The 22,254-nt window shown below is 42.0% G+C and overlaps 1 protein-coding gene across 1 annotated transcript in view; it reads left to right on the top strand.

Moving 5' to 3' along the window:
* CUBN (cubilin) overlaps nt 1-22,254 on the top strand; it is a 243,190-nt gene that overhangs the window by 64,204 nt on the left and 156,732 nt on the right. Inside the window, exon 27 of the mRNA XM_090049811.1 lies at nt 2,284-2,471. Within this exon, the coding sequence (XP_089905937.1) occupies nt 2,284-2,471 (188 nt within the window). The remainder of the gene's footprint in view (nt 1-2,283; nt 2,472-22,254) is intronic.

The raw sequence follows: 22,254 nt of genomic DNA, 5'->3' as shown, positions 1-22,254 counted from the left end.
CCTGTTGTCATAAGGTCTGTTTTCCTGACCTCTGATCATGCGCGTGGCTCTTCTCTGGACTCTCTCAAGCTTCTTCACATCCTTTTTGAATTGTGGAGCCCAAAACTGGATGCAGTACTCCAGCTGTGGCCTCACCAAGGCCCAGTACAATGGGAGAATGACTTCCCGGGATTTGCTTGACAAGCATCTATGGATGCAAGCCAGTGTTTTGCTTGCTTTACTAGCCACAGCATCACATTGCAGGCTCATGCTCATCTTGTGGTCAACGATGACCCCCAAATCTCTTTCATCCATAGTGCTAGCCAGCGTAGCACTGCCAAGCTTATAAGGATGCTTCAGGTTTTTCTTCCCAAGCTGGAGAACCTTTCATTTTTCAGTGTTGAACACCATCAGGTTCTCATCTGCCCTTTTCTTGAGTCTGTCAAGGTCTGCCTAAATCACCCTCCTGTCCCATGCTGGCTATTGCTCAGGATGTTGCCATTGGTCAGTCCATTAAGAATGGCCTCTTTGATAATTTTTTTCTAAGACCTTCCCCGGGTTAGAGGTCAGGCTGATGGACCTATAGTTTGCCAGATCCACTTTCCTCCCCTTCTTGAAAATAGACACCACATTGGCCTTCTTCCAATCTTTGGGCACTTTACCAAAGCACCAGGAGTTCTCAAAGATCCATGCCAGGGGCTGAGCTGTGATGCTAGCCAGCTCCTTGAGTACCCTGGGGTGTAGACTGTCAGGGCCGGCTGACTTGAAAGTGTCCAGCTTCTCAAGGTGTTCCTTCACAAGGTCAGCATTGATGAAGAGCAAGGAATCTCCCTCACCCAGGCCTCCCTGTCCAGTAATGGGCAGGGGTGTCCCATGGGACTGATGAAAGACAGATGCAAAGTGCCCATTTAGTAGGTTGGCTTTTTCCTGGGTGTCGGTTGTCAGTTTTCTCTTCTGGTTTAGCAGGGGTCCAATGTTGCCTTTGGTTTCCTCCAGCTCCCCACATACCTAAAAAAAGACTTTTTATTATCCTTGATACCTATAGCTAGTTGGAGTTCAGTTGTAGCCTTGGCTTTCCTTGTTCGCTTCCTGCAGGTCCAGACCATTGCGGAATATTCTTCCTTGGAGATGGATCCTGTCCTCCATTCTTTCTTTTTAGCCACAGGTCTGCTAGTTCCCTGGAGAGCCAAGGGGGCTGCTGTGCCCTTTTGCTGCCTACACATTCTAGTTCCCGTGATCTTTTTTGCCTACAAACACATTCTAGTTCCTGTGATCTTTGTGTATTGTTGAACATCTAAGTGCACAGAATGTGTTGCTGTGTAAAACACTTTGAAAGAATCTAAGTACTGCACAGCAGGTATATTCCTTTTACAAGATGATAGACATGAAAGTGTTTGTGAAGTGAGTATCATGCGTCTCTCCTACCTTCTTCAAAGTCCCGCAACATTTGTCAGTCAGGGCATCAGAACTTCCAAATTTTTCATTTTTCTATGTTCTATTTTTCTTCTCTATGCATATTATATGGATAGTTTCACATATTTTTATATATTGGGGGTTTCTGATTCCAATGAAAGCCAGGTTTAGGAAAATGAGAAGTACTGATCCAATGACATATTCATATGGGGCTTTTTCACTTCTAATTTTTTTTTCATTCCCTTTCTAGCTCACAGAAAGCACCCTTTATCTGAGCTAAAATTCCCAAATCTTCCATTAAACTAGAGTTTATGAAAAAACAAAGAAAACCATGGTTCCTTTATTAAGAGCTTTAGGCTTATTTCCAACATAAAAGGCAGTCTTTCCCATGGATTTTTTTTTACTGGTTTGCTGAAATGTTATATGATTTCACAGTAGCTTACCCTAATCCATCTTGTAGTCAACTTAAATTAGTTCAAAATGACAACATTTAGGTTAATGTCACATTGCATGTTTATGATTAGTTATAAAAAGGTATGTATTTAGAAAATAATCATATATTTGAAATGACATTGTTCTGAAAGCTGAAAGGTTATCAAAATGTGCATAGAGTATAGCAAAAATAGACATATAAGTTTCCCAAGACTTGGAAATAAACCTATGCTTAGAAATGAAAACTAAAAGTTAGAAAATCTGTTTTTCTTTCCTGGTATTTATAGTATGTCCTTGGGTAAAACACTTAGATCTCAGTGCCTCAGTCTCTTCCTCTGTAAGATGGGAATACTTCATATCCCATAAAAGTAGGTATGAGGTTCATTGGTTAATATTTTGAGATCCTAGAATCAAAAACATGATGCAACATATAATTTTTTATTATTTTTTTTTCTTCAGTTTGCCAAGGGGTAGTGATTGTCAATCGTAGCTATGGCATCTTGGAAAGTTTAAACTATCCAAATAATTACCCTCTAAATGAACAATGCAGCTGGACCATCAAAACTACAATGGGCAACACATTGAATTATAGTTTTACAGCCTTTGATTTAGAAGAAGGATCCAACTGTGACCTTGACTACTTGAAGGTACGTAACTAGTCTCCCCTTTGGATAGACAATGAGAATCTTTTGGGATAGGATAACTTTGGTTACAGCAAGTAAAGAAGCTATCATTTAGAGCTAAGTAATGTTTTTCAGTGAATAGTATATTTGCGAAAGAATTCTGTTTCAAGGCCCCCCAAACAATTACCTTACTTAATTTGGTACCTAGATTTGGCTGAAATGTGGGACAAAATAAATAGTCAAAACACATCATGTTGATATTATTTAAATAGAATATTTTGAGTTAGATGAAAAGTTACTTTAAACTTGAAAAGTAAGTTTTTGTTGTTAATTTTTTTTTTGCCAAAATTTTGTTTTGGCTACATCCAGAATGCATTTTTTCCCATTCCTTAATGTGGACCCCAAAATCCATTATTCACACATCTCTACTTTTGTTATTATTTCTTCCAATCCATATCTTACCTGCACATATATCAATCCTAGTCTGTTTATTTGAACACTTTCATATGGCAGCTAGAGATTTCTGCCAAAAGACATGGGCTCTCTATTCATCTTCTGACTGTGATGGATCAGCCCTTTGAAATATCAAGTGAATGCCCAAAATCACACACTGAATTTGAACACTTGTGTGAATTTGGTTCCTCAATTTGCCTGGCATAAATACTGTAGGAACTAGAGATTCTTTCTGCAGATCACAGTTGTTCAATCTTGATTTTATTTGGCACAGGTAATAATACACCATTTGGTTTCACTTAAATAACTGTCTAAGTATGTCTGTTATTCAGCGAGGTACTTAAGCATATGCTCTGTTGCCATTAACTTAAACATATGCTGGAAAGTAAGCCATGCTTGAAGTTCAGCATTTGCTTAAATGGTTTGCAGAAATAATACATCCCTTTTCAGAGTTCTGCTTAGGTTGTGGTTGCAATACAGTGTGCAGTTCTGCATTATAAGAAGGATGGAGAAAAATGAGAGGATTGGAGGCAAGTGGTACAGATGATAAAGGGGTTGGAATGAAAACCATATGAGCAGTGGTTGGGAGAGCTTAAATATGTCTAGTTTGGCAAAAAGGAGATCGAGGGTATGGATATAGATTTCATAGATATTAGAGCTGGAAGGGACCTCAGAAGATCATCGAGTCTAGCCCCCTGCCCAAGGGGCAGGAAGTGGCTGGGGTCATAGGATCCCAGCAAGATAAACATCCAATTTTCTCTTGAAGGTGTTCAGAGTAGGTACTTGAACCACCTCCAATGGCAGACTGTTCCAGACCTTGGGGGCTCAGACAGTAAAGAAATTCTTCCTTATGTCCAGCCTGAAATGGTCTTGCAGGAGTTTATAACCATTTGACCTTGTCATCCCTTGGGGTGCTCTGGTGAACAATCATCCCCTAGATCCTGGTGAACACCACTGATAAGCTTACAGGTGGCTGTCAGATCGCTCCTGAGCCTATGCTTATCCAGGCTGAAGAGTCCCATAGTTCTCAGCCTGTCATCATAAGGTCTGTTTTCTTGACCTGATCAAGCACATAGCTCTTCTCTGGACTCTTTCAAGCCTCTCCACACCCTTTTTGAATTGTGGAGCCCAAAACTGGATGCAATACTCCAGCTACAGCCTCACCAAGGCTGGGTACAAGGGGAGAATGATGTCCCGGGATTTGCTTGAGAAGCATCTATGGATGCAAGCCAGCATTTTGCTCGCTTTACTAGCCACAGCATCACGTTGAAGGCTGATGTTCATCTTGTGGTCAGTCATGACACCCAAGTCCTTTTCATCTGTAGTGCTATCCAGTGTAGCACTGCCAAGCCTATAAGGATGCTGCAGGTTTTCCCTCCCAAGGTGGAGAACCTGGCATTTTTCAGCATTAAACGCTATCAGGTTCTCATCTGCCCATTTGCTGAGCCTGTCAAGCCCAGCCTGAATTGTCCTCCTTTCCTCAGGTGTGGATGTTTTACCCCAGACTTTGGTATTATTGGTGAGCATGGACAGTCTGCTTCTGACTCCAATGTCCACATCATTAATGAAGATGTTGAACAATACAGGTCCAAGGACAGAGCCTTGGGGGACCCACTGGTCACAGGGCACCATGACAATTGTCCCAGCCAGTGGATCATGGTGGACCCGCAGTGTGCCAGTTTTCCAAGAGGTGATCATGAGATACCAGATCGAAGGCTTTTTTGAAGTGAAGATATATGACATCAATCTCCTCTCCCTTGTCCAGGTGATAGGTCACCTGGTCATAGAAGAAAATGAGATCGGTCAAGCAAGAACTACCTGCAACAAACCCATACTGGGTATCCCTCAGGATATTGCTGTCAACTAATCCAGTAAGGATGGCCTCCTTGATCATCTTTTCCAAGACCTTGCCCAGGATAGAGGTCTGGCTGATGGGCCTGTAGTTTGCTGGATCCACTTTCCTCCCTTCCTTCCATACATTTCAAGCACTCCAAATCCCACTCCAAATTGGAGTGCTTCAAATTTGGATCACATTACTTCTGTTTTGACATGCACTTCCCCCTTGCCTCCACCCTGGGTGCTTCAGAATGTCCATGAAGGCATGCAGCCTGCGTGCCTCTCAGCTTATGGTCTCCAGAGGCTTCCAAGGACAGCCATGGGCACAGGAGAGCACTTGCTGGTGTTCACTCTGTTCTCCTCCTCCCTTCCCTCTCAGCAAGCGGTAGGAAGATGTCACACTCTGCCAGAGAGTGTAGACGTTTCAGGAAATGCTTCAAAATTAAGACAATCCCTTTTTAAAGGCATTTTTATAGCACTTTGGACCTTTTTGAAATGCTTCTTTGTGTTTGACCATCAGCACCCTCACTGTTTGGAGTACTTCACAGGCCTTTGGAGTCCTTCAAGCAGCATGTCTGCCCATGGCCTAAGGGACCATGATAGTAATTTTCAATTATTTGAAAGGCTGCCCTAGAGACAGGGGAGAAATGTTATCCACTGATTCAGAAGACAGAAAACAAAGCAATATATTTAAACTTTAGTAAAGCAGATTTAGATTAAGATTAAATCTCAGAAGGAACTTCCTTGATGGATGTCAGAACAGTAGGACAATGGAACACACTGTCCACAGCAGTTGTGGAACCTCCAAGCTTGGCGGTTGCAAGAAGAGGCCTGAAAGTACTTGCTGGAGGTGGTTTAGATAGGAATAATTCATACTGCATCATGCAGGGGTTTGACTAAGTGGTCTTTCCAACCCAATTGACCTCTGGCCAGGAGACCAATGCAGAAGCACCTATGCACCATTTCACCTTTTTAAATGAGAGAGGATCTTGCCCCAAAAGATCATATCCCAGAGTTTAAAGTAACATTATAGCTGTTTGGAGGCAAGGTGATGGCTGTGAAAGGAGTGACTTTCTTGAGATTTATCATCACATGGGAATTACTCTTACAGGAAATCAAGTGATAGACCTGGAGGCCTATTGGTCTGTTTCATCTTAATGTTCTACACCCCTCATTTGGTGTGCCAGTAATAAACTAATGAAAACTGCGCGTTCCCAACATCCTCCAGCTGGACAAAGGGATGGAAAGAAAGTAAATAGGGCAGTGTGGCAGAGCATGTGTTGAGAACTACCAGGAGTCATTTAAGACCTGAGAAGTTCTGTGGTTAAGTTAAAAAGCAAAAGCCAAGCCAAAAGCCAAGCTGAGAGGCCAAACTTCCTAATTCCAAGATGTATAAGCCTTTGTCAGTGACAGTCAGTCATGAGCGCAGTAGAAAGTCCCTGAAGAGAAGAACAGTTGCCAGAAGATCCTGTTCCAGGGAGAAGCCAGGACTGAAGGCATAGGGCCAGATGTAAGGACTAGATCCAAGACATGTGAAAGTGTTACTTTAAAAAGCAGAAATAGAACATGTTGGAAGAGGGGGAAAACTGGTGTTCTTTGATTTTATTTATTTCTATTTTTATTTTCAATAAAAGAAGAATTTGCATGGCACTACTAAACACAGAAAACAGGGAAAAACATAGTCATCATATTGTGTTATGCCATTACGTGAAAAGAGAGCAAAGGTGAACCAGTTAGGATGCAAAGTAAATGGCCTTACCCTGTCAATAGTGAGAAGAGGGGCATGCATATGGATGCTGTCAGATATGGGAGAAAGGCGGAATATTTTGGAATGAGTGCGTGACTAATTTTCCAAGTAGACTAAATATATTGGACATTTTTGCATCTGAAATCCAGGTTGAGCCTGGCCTTGGTTTGTAAGGGGAACAAGGCTTAGGGGCAGTGCTAAGGGGAGGGGATGGGAGAGGTATCCACTAGTATATTTGTACCCCTTTTAAACTTTGGATGGAGCAGGAATCAAACTAACTGCCTAGTAATGGTAGCAGCATTTCTAGTCAAGGAGTGCTGTGGGAGTAACTTGACTTCATGGCTCATTGTAAACTATCTGGTCCCTTCTAACCTCTTCATTCCACAGGTGTTAATGACCCTCTATTCTTTTTAATGGTCCTGATGTTCCAGCAATCAAGCTATCCTTTGTTCTTCAATTTTGTTGTCTGTTAGCTTCTCCTGGTAATGAAACTCTTATTTCATAGCACTGCAGATTGTTTTTAACTCATTCCAATGAAATTATATTTGTTTTTGCTTCAATCTTAAACTGAAGAATGCAGCCCCAGGCTCCTCACGTATTAGTATAGCTTCTAATTTACATTTAACTGGAGAAAAATATCTGTTGTTTTATTTGTGATGATGCATCTCACCATCTGCACTCCCCTTTTCAAAATTCTATGTCTGCCCTTCAGATGGTACAAATGTAGCTTTTGACAGATGCTAATTTTGAGATTCTATTATTCCAAAGAGGCCTAAGAATGGAAAACTCCAGGGGGGCTGACCAGAATTAACACTGGAACAGTAACATTGAGTAACAGGTGTATATTCTAGACAGGTTTTCAACTTTTTTAAACAAGTGTACCCCTTCTGTCACAAAGTTTCACCTCATATACCTTTTATATTTTTTCCTGTTTTTTTTTTTGGGGGGGGGGCAGATCAAGGTCCCGTGGTGAGGGGGGAGTGGAGCCAACACTACTCAGCTCAGATGGGGCGGGTGGGCCATAGGATGGAGCTGCGAGTGGCTCATCCAGGGGGACACAGGGAAGGCGGGGCAGCTCCTGCCACTACACACACCCTGGGAGAGTATGTGGGGGTTGCCCCCAGATCCGCTTCCAGGGTTAGGTGGGCTGCTGCTGCAGTCTGGGGTGCTGAGCTCTTCCTGATGGGCAGCTGGGCCGGTCTGCACTCAGGGTGGGTGAAGGTGCTGGGCGGGGGCTGGGGGGGCTACTGTGAATTCTGGAGTGGCTGAAGCCCCTCCCTCTCATAGCTCCACTCCCATAGGACCCTGCAGTAAGGGAGGGAGTGGGACTGGGGCTGGGGCTAGAGCAGGGATAGATGCTGCCCAGCCAGGGTGGAGCATGGGACAGAGCTGCAAGTGACTTCTCTGGGAGGCATGGGGTGGGGGTGGCTCCCACTACTGTGCACACCCCAGGAGGGCATGGGGGGCACGTGTCCCCAGATCTGCACTCGGGGGCACAGCTGGGCTGTGAACGGGGACAGGGCAGGAATAGGCTCCTCCTGGTGGGGGCTGGGCCAGGGTGTGCTCAGGGCAGGCAGTAGTGGCTCTTGGAGGGGGATACCAGAGGGACTGCAGTCACCCCAGAATTCACTGTAGCCCCTCCCCCCACCAACCCCACTCCCAGCACAGCCCGGCCTAACACCCCCACCAAGAACAGCCCACCCTGGCTGGGCAGCCCCTGCCCCAACCCCACTCTTTCTCCCAGCAACAAACTTACCAGCTGGGTCCAGATGCTCTCCACATGCCTGGGCTCTGCTCTTGGCCACCTGCATGCTGCATTGTTGCTGCATACGTGCATGCAGAGTTCTACGTATCCCCTGTGGTCCTTTTAAGTGCTCCTAGGGTATGCATACCCCCGATTGACAACCACTTTTTCTAGATGACAGAGAGAGGTGGGATATTGAGCTTTATGCAAATGCATATAGCTGTATTTGGGAAGAAACCTCAGTTTACTGAATAGGGGGCATGTCTACATGTACTCTCAATGTGAAACAATAAACTCCAGTGCATATTGTACCAGAGTTTATTGCTCCCGGGTGCCACATTTACATGTGTGCTTGGGACTGTAGAACATTGAGCCAGCTTGCAAGGAGCTCAGGGGGTCAGCCTGCCAGCCAGGGGCTGCTCTGACCTGTCTCAGCATGCTACAGAGGGATTGACTGGTATACAAGGATACTCCAGGGCAGACAGCCCCCACACTGAAACACCCTTGTTCCCCAGCCAGCCCCATCAGCATCTACACATGTGTTCTTGTGTAATAAAGAACACCACCACAGGATTCTACTTGTATTTACAAGTACTAAACTATGGTGGCATTTATTAGTTTCCTGTGACCTAATAGAGCTGCACATGTAGACACAAAGATTATACTGTGGAGATAATTAGACAACTCAACAGTAAATGTCTCATGTAGATGTGCCCAGGGAGTGCAACTCAGAAACTAAGTAGCTTAGAAGAGTAAAAAGCAGAGCTAGTTTAGAGATTCAGTTTTCAGGAAACCAAGTTTTCCAGGTATATTGCAATATGTTAAGAATTTTGTCACAGGCTAAGGACAGACATTACACATAAACCAATTTAAGTATTCAGAAACTGGTTTAAACCTGTAACAGAACAGATGTTCAGTTTACATAAACCAGTTTTAAAATGGCTGAAACTAGTTTGAGATGAACCTGGTTGAATGTAGTATCAGATTTAACTGATTTGGCTCAAACCAGTTTATGCAATATCTGTCCCAAACCCTTTGCTGGTTTAAGTTAAACCAGACACACCCAGCACCCCGGGAGGTTTTCTGGGCTGGGCTGTCCACTCCACAGCAAGGCTGGCCCCTCCCTTCTGCTCCCTCATGGGAGCTCTGGCAGAGACTTCTGGCATCTGCCTTGCTTCTCCCTCCTAAGCAGGGATTATTCCCTCTACCCCTCTGCCTTACGCAGACACCTCAGCATTAGCTAGCAGACCACATGCTGGCTATAGTTCATGCTGTGGGAGGCAACAAAGGAAGACAGGCTTTTTGGAGCTAATCAACAGGTAGCTTAATGTCCTTCCTTGGAAAAGCTGTTTAAGAAGAGCATGCACTGATGGAGAAAGGCTTTGTTTTCTTAATCGGTTGATAAACACTGAGTTAGGGTTGATGAACATTCCCTGATGGGCTGTTCAGGAGCAGGGGGAACCCCTCCCTAATCAGAGCATCCTGTCAGAGCCTAACCATGCCCCACTCAGCTCAGCACTCTGGAAGGGAAGGGAGGGCTACTCTAGCACCCCCAGACTTCTAGCCTGAGCCACTGCAGGCATGTGCCTGTTTTTTTTTTCAATCCAGATGGGGTGTCTGTGCAGTTACAGACTGGTTTAGTGTAGCCAGGTTAGACTAACATATAAAGATTGAATCAATTCAGGCTCAGGTTTTTTTTGAATGTCTGTCCCTAGCCACAATGTATAAACCTGTTGTTATTGTAATTGTAAACCTGTAATTGAAAACTTTTAGAGTTTTGAGAGGAAGCGTGTGTGACATGTGTCAGAGGCAGGGTGGTGGCAGGGTTACAAAGATAAATTTCAGGAACTAGCCCTGCCTCTGTGGTCTTGGACTACATTCCAGACTGAAAAGGAGCATGATTTTCAGTTCCAAGTTTGATCATGCCTAAAATCTCTGATTAAATCTCTAATCTGCAGTGTTCAGGTGGGAACTGGATTTAACGTGGTTAGTAGCTCAGTGTTTATTTTGTTTGAAAGTCACACACTAGGGACTTTTAGTTTCATTAATTGTGCCTTGATTTTCTCTACCTAAGAGGAAGATATAATAAAAATGAAACCAAACTCCCCTGAACACATTTCCTATGGTTGCAGGGTATTGTTGGCAGCTAAGCCAAATAAACCAAACTCCAGGTATGTGAGATAAGAATAGACTGAACAGTAGGGCTGTGCAAAATTTCACTGGCCATTTCGTTTTGACACTGTTTCAACTCATTTTGAGGTCAAAACAGCAAAATTGAAATGAAACAAAGGGCTGCAAAACAGCCTCGAAACAAAATGAGGCTAGCCAAAATGTTTCAAAAGTCAGACTGTTTCAACCATAGCGCTGGGGAAATGAACTCAGTCCAGCTGGGCTGACTTCCTATCCCCAGCACTAGATGGTGCTGGGGTCTGGAAGTCAGACCAGCTGGGTTAACTCTCCATCCCCTGCACTAGATTTCGCTGGGGGCGGGGAGTCAGCTGGGGGATGGGAAGTCAGCCCTGCGATCTAGCGTGGGGGATGGGGAGGCAGCCCACCTGAGCTGATGCCCTGTCCCCAGCGAAATGTCAAAACAGCCTTTCTATTTCGACAGAATGGAAAGGAACAGCTGTTTCAAATCCAAATGAAATTCGAAACAAAATACTGTTCCGTTGAACTATCAAAACTCAAGGTGAAATGGAATGGTGTGGTTTCACACAGCCCTACTGAACAGTGTCCAGGTAATCAGAGACCATGCTATACATATCTTAAATGCATGACCGATCCAAGCTGAAATGAGATCACACAGATAGGGCAAGAAATGATCCATGTATGATGATTCCTTTTCTTTCTCTCCTTGGATCACTGGATGCTAATGTTTGTTCTTAACCAGATCGTGTCTTGAAAACAGGGGCCAGTGTTGGGAGTGGTACAAAGCCACGTCACCCATGAGGGAGCTCTGTAAGTGATCCTGACTTTGGATTTTGACTGTGTGAGGTCTGATTCTCCACTGCTTTGCACCAGGTGCAGTCATTTAGGTCTGTGCTGAGTGTGTCTAAGAAACTTCCACTCTGACTTGATGGCATTTGATGTCTACTTGTACATATGGAAATAATTATACCAGGGCAAGAAGGGTAGAATCTGATTCATAGCCCTGCTACAGATTTTATCATGGCATCGACTAATGCTAATATTATGTGAGTACTTTTTTAACAAATGAGCACCATGTTTCATTTCATGGTCTGCCAGAGGAAGTTGGTTCATTGCTAATAGCGCTCACAGGATGCCTGACATTTTGCAGAGGATTGAAGAGTGTTTACAGCTAAGTTTTCAAGAATGTGAGACATCTAACAAGCTGTGGCAACGTGGTTTTAACCTATATTTAATAGCAGCTCTGTTTTTTTTTGTTGTGTCACTAAATGTAGTTGGACTTGACTAGACTGGATGTAGATTCAACTGCCTGTTGTGACTGAGTTTTAATAAACTAACTTTAGTCTTTCAAAGGAAACAGTAATCATTGGCTAAACCAGTGATCTTAGAGAGAGTAATCTGAGAAAGAAGTGCCATTTCTTCCTTTGCCTTCACCAAGCATTTAGCTAAATAAGCATCTTTTACTTTTCTGTCCTCACTGATTGGTTGACTTATGTAATGTGACAGATCAACTTCAACAGGAACAAAGCTATTTTATAAGTAAAAATAATTTCATGTTGTTGCACTTGATGTTAGAGATATGCAGAAAGAGTGAAATTCCCTCCCCTCTTATCCAAGAAAAGTATTATTTGAAACCCCCTAATCTTCCTGTCTTTCAGTGTCAAACTCCTCCTATTTTCTTGCACTCAGAAAGCTCCAACTTTGAATTCCAACATATATAACATCTGTTTTTAATAAAATCCTGCTTGCCCTTTTCCAAGGCACAAAAGGCTTGAAAAGCAGCAGTGCAATTTTGCTATGCAGTGAGGACAAGACACAACAGCCAATAGATGAGGGTCCACCCTCTGTGCACAGCAGATGACTATACCGTGTTCACATAAGCTCAGAGGGAAATAGCATGATAGGAGCTGACTAAAGGTCTACATCTTGGCTAGCCTGTGTAGACAGAGGAGGCTTATGCTTCACAGATCTTGCTTAACTGAAAACATGAATCTGTTGTAGCAACTTCAGAATGACTCCTCTGTGCTCCAGAACCTGGGGTTATGTTCCTTCCTAACATCACCCAGCACAGCACAGCTCCCTTGGTCAGGACCAATTACTTTAGCCTGTCCACATTTCAAGATCTAGGCCTCTGATTTAAATATTATTGCACCTTAACATATACCAAATCAGTGCTAATTTTCAGGACATCTGCTCTTTTGTTCAGGTTCATTTCCTTTTGTAGTAATAGGATATGTTTTTACTGCAACAGCATTCCAGAGATGTATCATAATATCCTCTCTCTCCATCTGGGAATAATGCATTCAATAATTGTTGCTTGAACTAAACTGACAGTCGTTTCTTTTCAATTAAGTTATACACAGAGGAACTGAGATATCAAGCTTTTCCTGTCACTAGTTTTACTTACTTCCCTAAATCTAGCCACTAAATAAATAAGACTAATCAGGCAGGGGAGGTTGCCAAAGATTTGTTAGCACATTATATGAATGTATATCTTAAAGTGCAGGAGGAATGCTTCAAACATAGAGTGTGGCTCAGTTTATGACTACATCAATTAAAAAGTGTCACCACATTCACATCACCCAGGGGAAGTTGATGATAGATTGAATATATCCATCCTGCCTCTGCAGTGAGACATTGAATTACAGCCTCCTAGCCAGACTGCAGTGGTATCTCTAAACCCATTAGCACACAGGCTGGTAGCAATCCAACCTACCCATTGATATAAAATCCCTAAGCAATGTTGAGTTCTTCAGTGGAAGCTCCTCTGTGTGAGGTTCTAAGGACAAAAGCAAAGTTTTCCCTCAGACTTCTGCTGCAGGCCTGGCAACTGGCATCATTCCCTGCAGATTTTCAGTGGGAGATCTCAATCATTTGGAAGAGCAAACTATCTGGACTGTGATCTGCCTTGCTAATTGTAGAGGATCTTGGTACTCAAAAAAGTTTTTTTTTTCCAGTTAGATATAATCTTGAGATCCTTAAATGGCTGAAGGGTGTAGGTTGTAGCCATATTGGTCTATGGACATGGGCAGACAAGGTTCTTTGCGTGAATCTGATATCTTTTATTAGATCAACTTAAATAGTTGGAAAACAATTATTAAGCAAGCTTTCGGGTTCAAAAACCCTTCATCAGGCTGACAAAGTTTTGGCAGTTGGTGTTTGCTCTTTCTGGATGGAATGAAAAGTAAACAAGCCAGAGGCTGGGCTGGTGTGCATACAAGACAGGTAGTCAGTGAAAATGTAGATTGAGGAGTCAATGGGTGAGAGACAGACTATGTGTGGGGGGTGAGGGGACAAGAAAAATGCATTTCTTGTCATGCCATGGTCTGGATCCATTTGCAAAACCTGCCAAGACATCTCCACCACTCCCACAATTACTAGACCCCACAACAGAGCCATCAGCATTCCTGGATCTTACAGCGGCACCTCCAGAAATGTTATATATCTCATCCAATGCACCAAATGCCCCAATGGAAAATACGTAGGAGAGACCAAACAACAACTGCGCACCAGAATGAACGCACACCGGAAATGTATCCAAGACAGGAATACCCAATGACCTGTGGGGGCACATTTCTCACAAGAAAACCACACTCTCTCCAATCTCTGTCCTGATCCTCAAAGGAAACTTACAAAACACTTCCCAGAGACGAGTCTAGGAACACTTCACCAGCCTCCTGGACACTAAAAATCATGGACTAAATATAGACATTGGATTTATGACACATTATAACCTGCCTGACTCCCTAGGTATCTCTCCAGTATTCATCCCCCTTCTCGCTCTCTTCCCCCCCCCCAGCCTGTTTCTCACCCATTGACTCCTCAATCTACATTTTCACTGACTACCTGTCTTGTATGCACACCAGCCCAGCCTCTGGCTTGTTTACTTTTCATTCCATCCAGAAAGAGCAAACACCAACTGCCAAAACTTTGTCAGCCTGATGAAGGGTTTTTGAACCCGAAAGCTTGCTTAATAATTGTTTTCCAACTATTTAAGTTGATCTAATAAAAGATATCAGATTCACGCAAAGAACCTTGTCTCCTTAAATGGCTGAATGTATTCGAAGTATGCTATCTGAAAGCAGAATTGAAAGCACGCTAGTGATAAATTTATTAATAGACAAAGGGTTGTAAGATTTCTAATTAAAATCGACCAAGACCCAGTAATGTGGAATTTATTCAGGATGCAACTGAAGGATGGTTTACTTGCAGACACACAAAACCCAGCCTAAATGAGTAACAGCTTATTTTTAGTTACATTTTTTTTAACTGCCGCGCCCTAGCAACTCAGAGTAATGTGACTTTTCCTGTGCTTTTGGGAAAGCAATTACATACAACAAGGCAACTGTGCAACTGCAAAATACCAGCATATCTAATGCACAGAAATGTGTAAGCCCCCTGGAAGCAAAAGAAAATTTGGGAATGATCCACCTTTGCTTGGATTATTCTCTATTATCACTCTTTTCTCCAAAATTCACTTGGAAAATTACACTGTACAGTCCAGCCTCTTCTGAGCTGCAAATCAGACCATTAAAGCTATGAAGGAGTTTGTCTCATTCACTTTGTTTTATCATAATTGAAGGGAATGGCATAAACTTCCAATTCATACAAATATACCTACTTCCATTCCCTTTTCAGAGGGAAGAAACTGAAGTTGTAAAATCCCTGTTTGGTGGATTCTGCAATCAATTTTGTCATTCCTTTTGACACAACTTCCTTCTCAGATACCTTGGTGGTTCTTATCATATTACTGGACAGTTTTGTCTTACTGTAGGTCTCAGTGGGTGCATATACATGTGTACTTTTCCGTGAAGTAGACTAATAGCTCCATAGTAAATCATCACAGTCTACATGTGTACTGCTATTAGGGTGCAGTAAACTAATTACCTCCACCATAGGATAATATTGTCAGGGACAGTAGTACTGTCTTGTGGCGAAGTATTTTACTGCGCTGAAACACACGTGTAGATGCTGACTGGGAGCATAAATTGTGCCTGGTCAGCCCAGCCAGCCGGGGGCCTGCTCTACCCTGGCTCAAATTGGTGCTGTCCTGGGTGAATGTATAGACACTGCATCCAGGAACAAGTTGACTGTGGCTTGAACTTCACTAGAGTTTATTGCATCAGTTTAAGTGCATGTGTAGATGCACCCAGTGCATTTAACATGTTCCTTTTCTATTTTTCCACCCTTCTTTTGTCAAGACTGATTTTCCATTCTCCTTTTAACAAGAAATACAGTAATCCATTGTTCTACTTAGGAAATCTTGACACTAGAGGACCGTTTTCAGAACAGCCCGTCTTTAACTGGACCTCTGAGAGTACTGGCAGGTGTTAATTCAGTTGACAGTCAAGCTATTTCATCTGTAACGCAAGGTTTGTAGTTATCTGTTCTTGAGCAACTGGCTTCAAATTCTGCAAAATTAATCTGGGCTTTTTCAGTCTGGACCCTCTTCTTTCTTCCATTTCATTACTATATCCACAGGAAGGATTCTTGTCTCCTCTTGGAGAATTCCAGCCATAGATTCCATCAAAACATGAATTTTCTTTCAGAGGATTATTTTAGGAATACAGTTCTCACAATTGCAGAAATTATCCTTCTGCCTTGTCCAGCAGTGTTTTCCTGGTTTAAAGAAAGGTCAAATTCCTGCATCTTACCAATTCTCAAGGTATGCAGAGAAGCAAAAATCGATGTTATAGCACTCCTGTCTCATGCTCATAACTATTTTGTTCTTGTGGTCTTTGGTAAACCCCTCCTGTTTTCTGCAGACTTTCTATCCCAAAGGCAAAGCATTCTTCAATTGCCTGAGCCCATTTCATGAGAGTTTGTTGTGTGACTGTAAGACATTCTTCATTCTCAGAAAGGGGCCTGAGGTCGCTTTGTACCCTTTGTATACTTCACCAAAGAAATGAATGATTTAAGAATGCAAAAACTATTCCTTAGCAGTGTTGGAGCTGCACGCATGGCACACTCTCTGCCAGTGTTCTCTCTTCAGACACAGCACTGCTGTTTTAACCAGCTTTCTTGACCAGTTTGTTTAAAGATTCTTGGGGTTTTTTTATTGTGCCATAAAGTGATGAATACAGTCTTACAAGGGGAGCTAACTGATTTTTTTGCATTATGTGCAAAATCAGAACTTTACTGAGAAAAGTGAAGTTCTACAGAACTACTTTTAGTTAGAATTTTGAAGGCTGTTTCCTTTGAAAAGGTGATCTGCTGGGCTAGGATAAGAAATGACAATTCTATTTTTTTTAAAATTATATTACAGGAAAATATGGAATTTAACTCAGCTTGATATTTCTACCAGAGCTAAGTGTTTCAGGCTCAGCTTACAAGACAAAACATAGACTCCCTTTATCAGATATAATGCTTATTATTAAAAACTAGCCATTGGCACATTCCACAGATTACATGAATCCCAAAGGGATTGTCTTGTGTGCATAAATGTCTTGTTCTGTAGAAGAACATTGCTAAGTAATTAATCTAATGCAGTAAAGTTATGGAGGTAGAGGAAAGTTGCCTAGAGTTTGGGCTTGCAAATCACAGAAAGAGTGTGAGCAACAAATTGAAACCCCCACTTCTACCCGCTTTGGACCACATTCTTTGCCCAGTCTGGCGCTTCTCATGATGTTCAAATGGTTCCTAATGTGACTGTAGGTAACTTCCCAGTTATACGTCCTCCCTGGAAGAACCTTTTATTTACTCAAAATTTGCACATAAATATGCACAGATATTAAATGGGGAGGGCTTATGTAGGAAGGGGATATTTGTTTTGAGGGGAAGTTTTGAGAGAAGACTATCAACAGGTAAGGAAATCAAGAGAGGGATCAATCAGCACAGGCCAAAGGTTAGAGATGAAAGTGGGAGATAAATACAAAGTGCTGAGGGAAGCTAATTTAGCATCCTGTATTGAGTGAAGAATTATTACAGTTGGGGGAGGCAGTAGTTGCATAAAGCAAAGCAGAAAAAAAAAGTCATTTGGGATTCTAACCAATACAGTTGAACCCAGGTTTCAAACACCTCAAATTTTGGCACAGTTCAAAGCTAGGGTTCTGGTTTCGTTGCAAAATTCAGATTCAAAAAATTGTTTTTACTCTGCTGGATAATTCAATGCAGTTTGGGTTCTATGCATGTAAAAATATCAAACAAATTGCATGAAAACACTCTCTAGTCTTGGCCAGATAAATAAGAGAAACCCTATATTTTATATATTATTTTACATATCTTTATGTGTGTGCTTACACTTGTTTCTAGCTGTAGCAGTTGGTAGATATAGGTCAGAACTGAAATCTACAGCTATCTAGCATTAATACTCAGATTTTATTCCTGTGGCTAGGTGTAATCATTTCCTATGTACCTACAACTGTATTTTTGTTGGTGCTCCTGTATGTAGCAAAGATGATAGTGCTTCACATAGTAAATCACTGACATGCAGAAGCCATGAGAAGGTACCTGTCTCAGTGGTGTGATATTGTTGTTACCTACATCCTACTGAATGAGTTTCATTTTTTTTTCTGGTTAACACATGTGAGGGTTCCTGAACTGCCCCTTGCAAGTTATTTTTGCTATATGGAAATTAGTCTTTTACAAATATATTCTCCCTATTTTTGATCTTGTAAATAGTTATATCACTCATGAATTCTTATCAACATTCAGTTGTTTGGGTTTTTATTGTGTCTGCTCTTGTTTGGCTTTGTTTTCTGGTAACAGGCTTTGTTTGTGATTCTGTCATTGGTTTTCTGCCAGAAAATTATCCACTTAGGAAAGGTTGTATATGGGCTGTTAGTCATTACTCAAAATGCTGAGGCCTGTCAAAGAAAAATATCATCATAGCTTTTTTTCATTTGTGGGAGGATCCTGGTCCTAGTATATGTTGTATCTGGGGATTTTCCCAAAACTTTCTGGTGCTGGGTGAAACACAATAATCCTTCCTGGTCTACCCTGAACAACATCATTCTGTAAGTACAGCTTCAAGCTGTTTTGGGAGATCTCTGAGACTTCAGCTAATTTGTATCAGTTTTGAAAAAGGTGTTTATGATATGCTGTTCCGCCACTGGGTCAACGTGAAACTCTCTTATGAATCTATGACAAGTTCCCACCATGTCTAGACAAAGTGCTGCCTCGCAGAGTGCTGCTTCTGTTTAATGTCTGATAACAGTTGACAGCCTTTCAGCCATCAGTAGAGCTAATTGTGGGGTTTTCATTCAACTGATTCTTTGGTAGAACATGTCCTTTTTTGAAAAATCAAAAATTTCCATGGAAAAATAGAATCAGAACTTGTAGAAGAGGTGATCTCTTCTATTAAACCAGCTAGATTTTTGCAAAAAAAAATCTGTCTTATTAGTTGGTCTAATAAAAAATATCATCTTTACCATGAGTTCTGATTCCTTTTGCCTCTAGACCAATACAGCTACAACTTGGATACCTGGCCAATGGAAAATGTCTTTTTTTGGCCAAAAAGTATCAATTTTTTTGTCAGGAAGTCTTCTAGGCAAGCAGCTGGAAAACTGCAGCTGGGTTGACAACAAAGTGAACGGCTAGAGTGCCCCAAACCTCTACTTCTTGATCGTTTCTTTGCCAGCTGGGTGGTGGTGAGAAGCGGGGAGAAGTCGGGGCGGGGCAGTCAGCCTCAAACAGCTGCCTGCAAGAGTTCTTGTCAGTTCTTCTTCCTGCTTACAGGACTTCTAAGTAGGCAAATGAGAAGCTGAAAAATTCTGCTTCTAATTTACTATTTTTTTCTCAACATTTTCTCTTTATCCTAAATGAGGATGGACTTTTTGACAAAAACTTGATATTTTTCACAGCACAGAGATTTCTTTTTCCATTCAGTTCCATTCTTGGGTTCCAGTTCCACTCTTAACAGTGACTCCTTTCGTGGTCTTAGCCATGCCACTTAATAGCCCTCTTTTTCATGGAGAGGGGAAATGCTCCTGTCTCTGGGGCTAGGGACAGACATTACACATAAACTGATATAAATGATCAGAAACTGGTTTAAAAACCTATAACAGAACAGATGCTTAGTGCACATCAACCAGTTTGAAAATGGCTGAAACCAGTTTGCGATAAACCTGGTTGAACATAGTATCAAATTTAAATGATTTCGGTCCAACTGGTTTATACAATGTCTGTCCTAGATTCCTTGCTGGTTTAAGATAAACCAGACTCCCCCAGCATCCCAGCATGCTCTCTGGACTGGCGGGGCTCTCTGCTCCACAGCCTGTCCCTTATGCTCCCTGACTAGAGCTCCAGCAGAGACTTACAGACACAGAGCATCTGCCTGGTTTCTCCTTGCTAAGCAGGGATTATTCCTTCCCCATGCCCCACCTTATGCAGACACCTCAGCATTAGCTAGAAGACCACATGCTGTCTATGGGTCCATGCTGTGGGAGACAACAAAGGGACACAGGCTTTTTGGAGCTAATCAGCAGGTAGCTTAATGTCCTTCCTTGGAAAAACTGTTTAAGAAGAGCTTGAAGAAAGGCTTTGTTTTCTTAATGGGTTGATAAACAGTGAGTTAGGGATGATAAACATTCCCTGCTGGGCAGCTCAGGAGGGTCCTAGCCACACACCCCTCTGCTCAGTTCTGTGAAACAAGGGAGGGCTGCTCTAACACCCCCACCCCCAGCTTCTAGCCTGAGCCACTGGAGATATGTGCCTGCATTTCTAGAATAAAAAGGGAAGTCTATCCACCTCCAAATTATTTCAAGCTTTGCAGGTTCAACTAACCTACAAAGACTGAATCAATTCAGACCCAGGCTTTTTAAATGTCTGTCTCTAGCCTGGAGGAGTGCTATGGGGTATTTATGTAGTGTATTGGAAGCAGAACAGTGTAACGAAAATGAACAGGTGGTGCTTAGGTCCAGAGTAGAGGTTCTTAACCTTTTGTAGATTCTGGGCACCCTTCAGAAAATGCCAGTTCTTAGTTTTCCCACATTTTTAAATATGGCAAAATAATACCACATTTTTTCTTTGCAAAGAATTCAGAATACTTTTAATACTATGGATTCATATGTGAAATTATTGGGTTTATCTTGTGAATCATGTTTGCACTCCTAACAGTGCTAATGTTACGTGGCATGCCATGGCACCCCTAAAGGATCTTAAGGCACCCCAGAGTGCCAAAGCACCCTCATTGGGCATCAGTAGTCCAGAGCATCAGAGATTTTTGCAGGAAGTACTAAATGTCAAGATTCCAGAATCTACATTAGCCCATAAATTTTCAGGTGGCATTGAAGTAAGTAAATTTGTCCTAGAAAACACCAAATGATTTCTGATCAGATTCTCTGAGTTATCACCTCTTTCTGCGCAGTTTCAATGCACTGAAGTCAATTGATCTGGAACTCTCTTGATACAGAAGATGCACATTATCTGGAGTTATAGCCCTGGTACTGGCAAAGGGGAAAAACAAGGAAGATAAAGGGAAACTAGCTCCATCTTAACCTTTGATAAACAGGCCCTTCTGGATGGACCATTTCTGCACTGAACCATTTGAGTCGGGGCTGGGGTCTTCCTCAGCCTCATCTAGCAAAAGAACTGGTGCTGCATAAAAGAAGCCAAATTAGGCACATACCTAGGGCCCTAAGCTGCGGAGAGTCCCTGGCCCTTCCCCCACGGCAGTGGCGTGAACAGCTTCATTCACTTCCCTTTCCTTCTTCAGTAGTAATCTGTAATAAATCATTCCAAGGTTCAATTGTCTTATCCAGGCAACAAGAATACTTTGCCTGACATGGTTTAGACAAGAACTCCCCCTGCCCTTTCTCCAAGTTAGAGAATAATAGAGATGATGAAACAAAATATCTCTTAATTAAAAAAAAGCATGTCTGAGAGATTAAGAGACCAACTGTGGTTAAGGAAATGGTCATAAGCTTCAGTGGCAATTGCTTATCTTATCCAAAATCAAAATTTGGTTCAAAATACTTCATGAAAATGCACAGCTGTTCCTTTCATTATAAGGGTAAGACAGCTTGAAGAAAAAAAAAGTCTGTAATTCTAGCTGTAGCAGGCCTGTCTTACTCTCAATGAGTTACAGCTGGCAGGCCATTTGAATTTCCCGTGAATAATATTCTCGTCTGAAAACAGAACCAAGGGGCAGCACGGCATGAAGTGGTTTCCGTAGCAACATTATTTGTATATTGAAAAAGTGACTGTTTGTTTTCAGGGGAATTACATAGATATGTGACGTTAACTGTCTGCTTAGATAAAAATAACACCCATTTGATGAATCAAACTTAGAAAAGATCAATTAGATGGATTTTTCAGCTTGATTTCAGTGTTGCTACCAACTGATTCAATGAATAACTTTCAGATGTTTTTCAACACCATGCCTAATGTATGATTTTTAAATTATTTATTTTAAGCTACAGATCATTAAATCCTTCAGATTTTTCTGTTGCTTGCAAAAATTAGAGGCTATTGCAGGAAGTATTGGCTTTAAACGACATCCAGCAGTCAAACTTTTATGAGGAATCTAACCGGATTTGCCTTCATTTAATTTTGTAGGACCGAAGTCATATAGGAGTGTAGGAGTGTATAAAGCTTTCAGCCCTGCTCCAGAGAATGTCATAATTGTGACTTGGAATATTTTATATCTCATCTTCATTTCTCCTGCTTGTTGCATCTCATAGTTGCAATTTGGAGAGATGTAGACAGTTTGAACTTGTCAACATCTTGTGAGGACGACCATCACTAAAACTCTGTGCCTTATCACCAAACACAAATGAAGAAAAGTTTTGCAATAATTGGGAGGTTACTTTGGAAGTTAGAAATTCTCAGATTTCTCTAGCCTCACCTGGGAATTTTTGACTAAAACAATAATTACAATTGTTTTTAAATCCTTTTATTCACTTGTAAAGTTTTGGGACTGCATATATTCACAGGCCTTT

Source organism: Crocodylus siamensis, chromosome 5 (genome assembly GCF_052110815.1).
Source record: "Crocodylus siamensis isolate JL-2025a chromosome 5, ASM5211081v1, whole genome shotgun sequence".
In the NCBI taxonomy this organism is placed as follows: Eukaryota; Metazoa; Chordata; order Crocodylia; family Crocodylidae; genus Crocodylus; species Crocodylus siamensis.
This window is presented reverse-complemented; position numbering and strand designations above follow the sequence as displayed.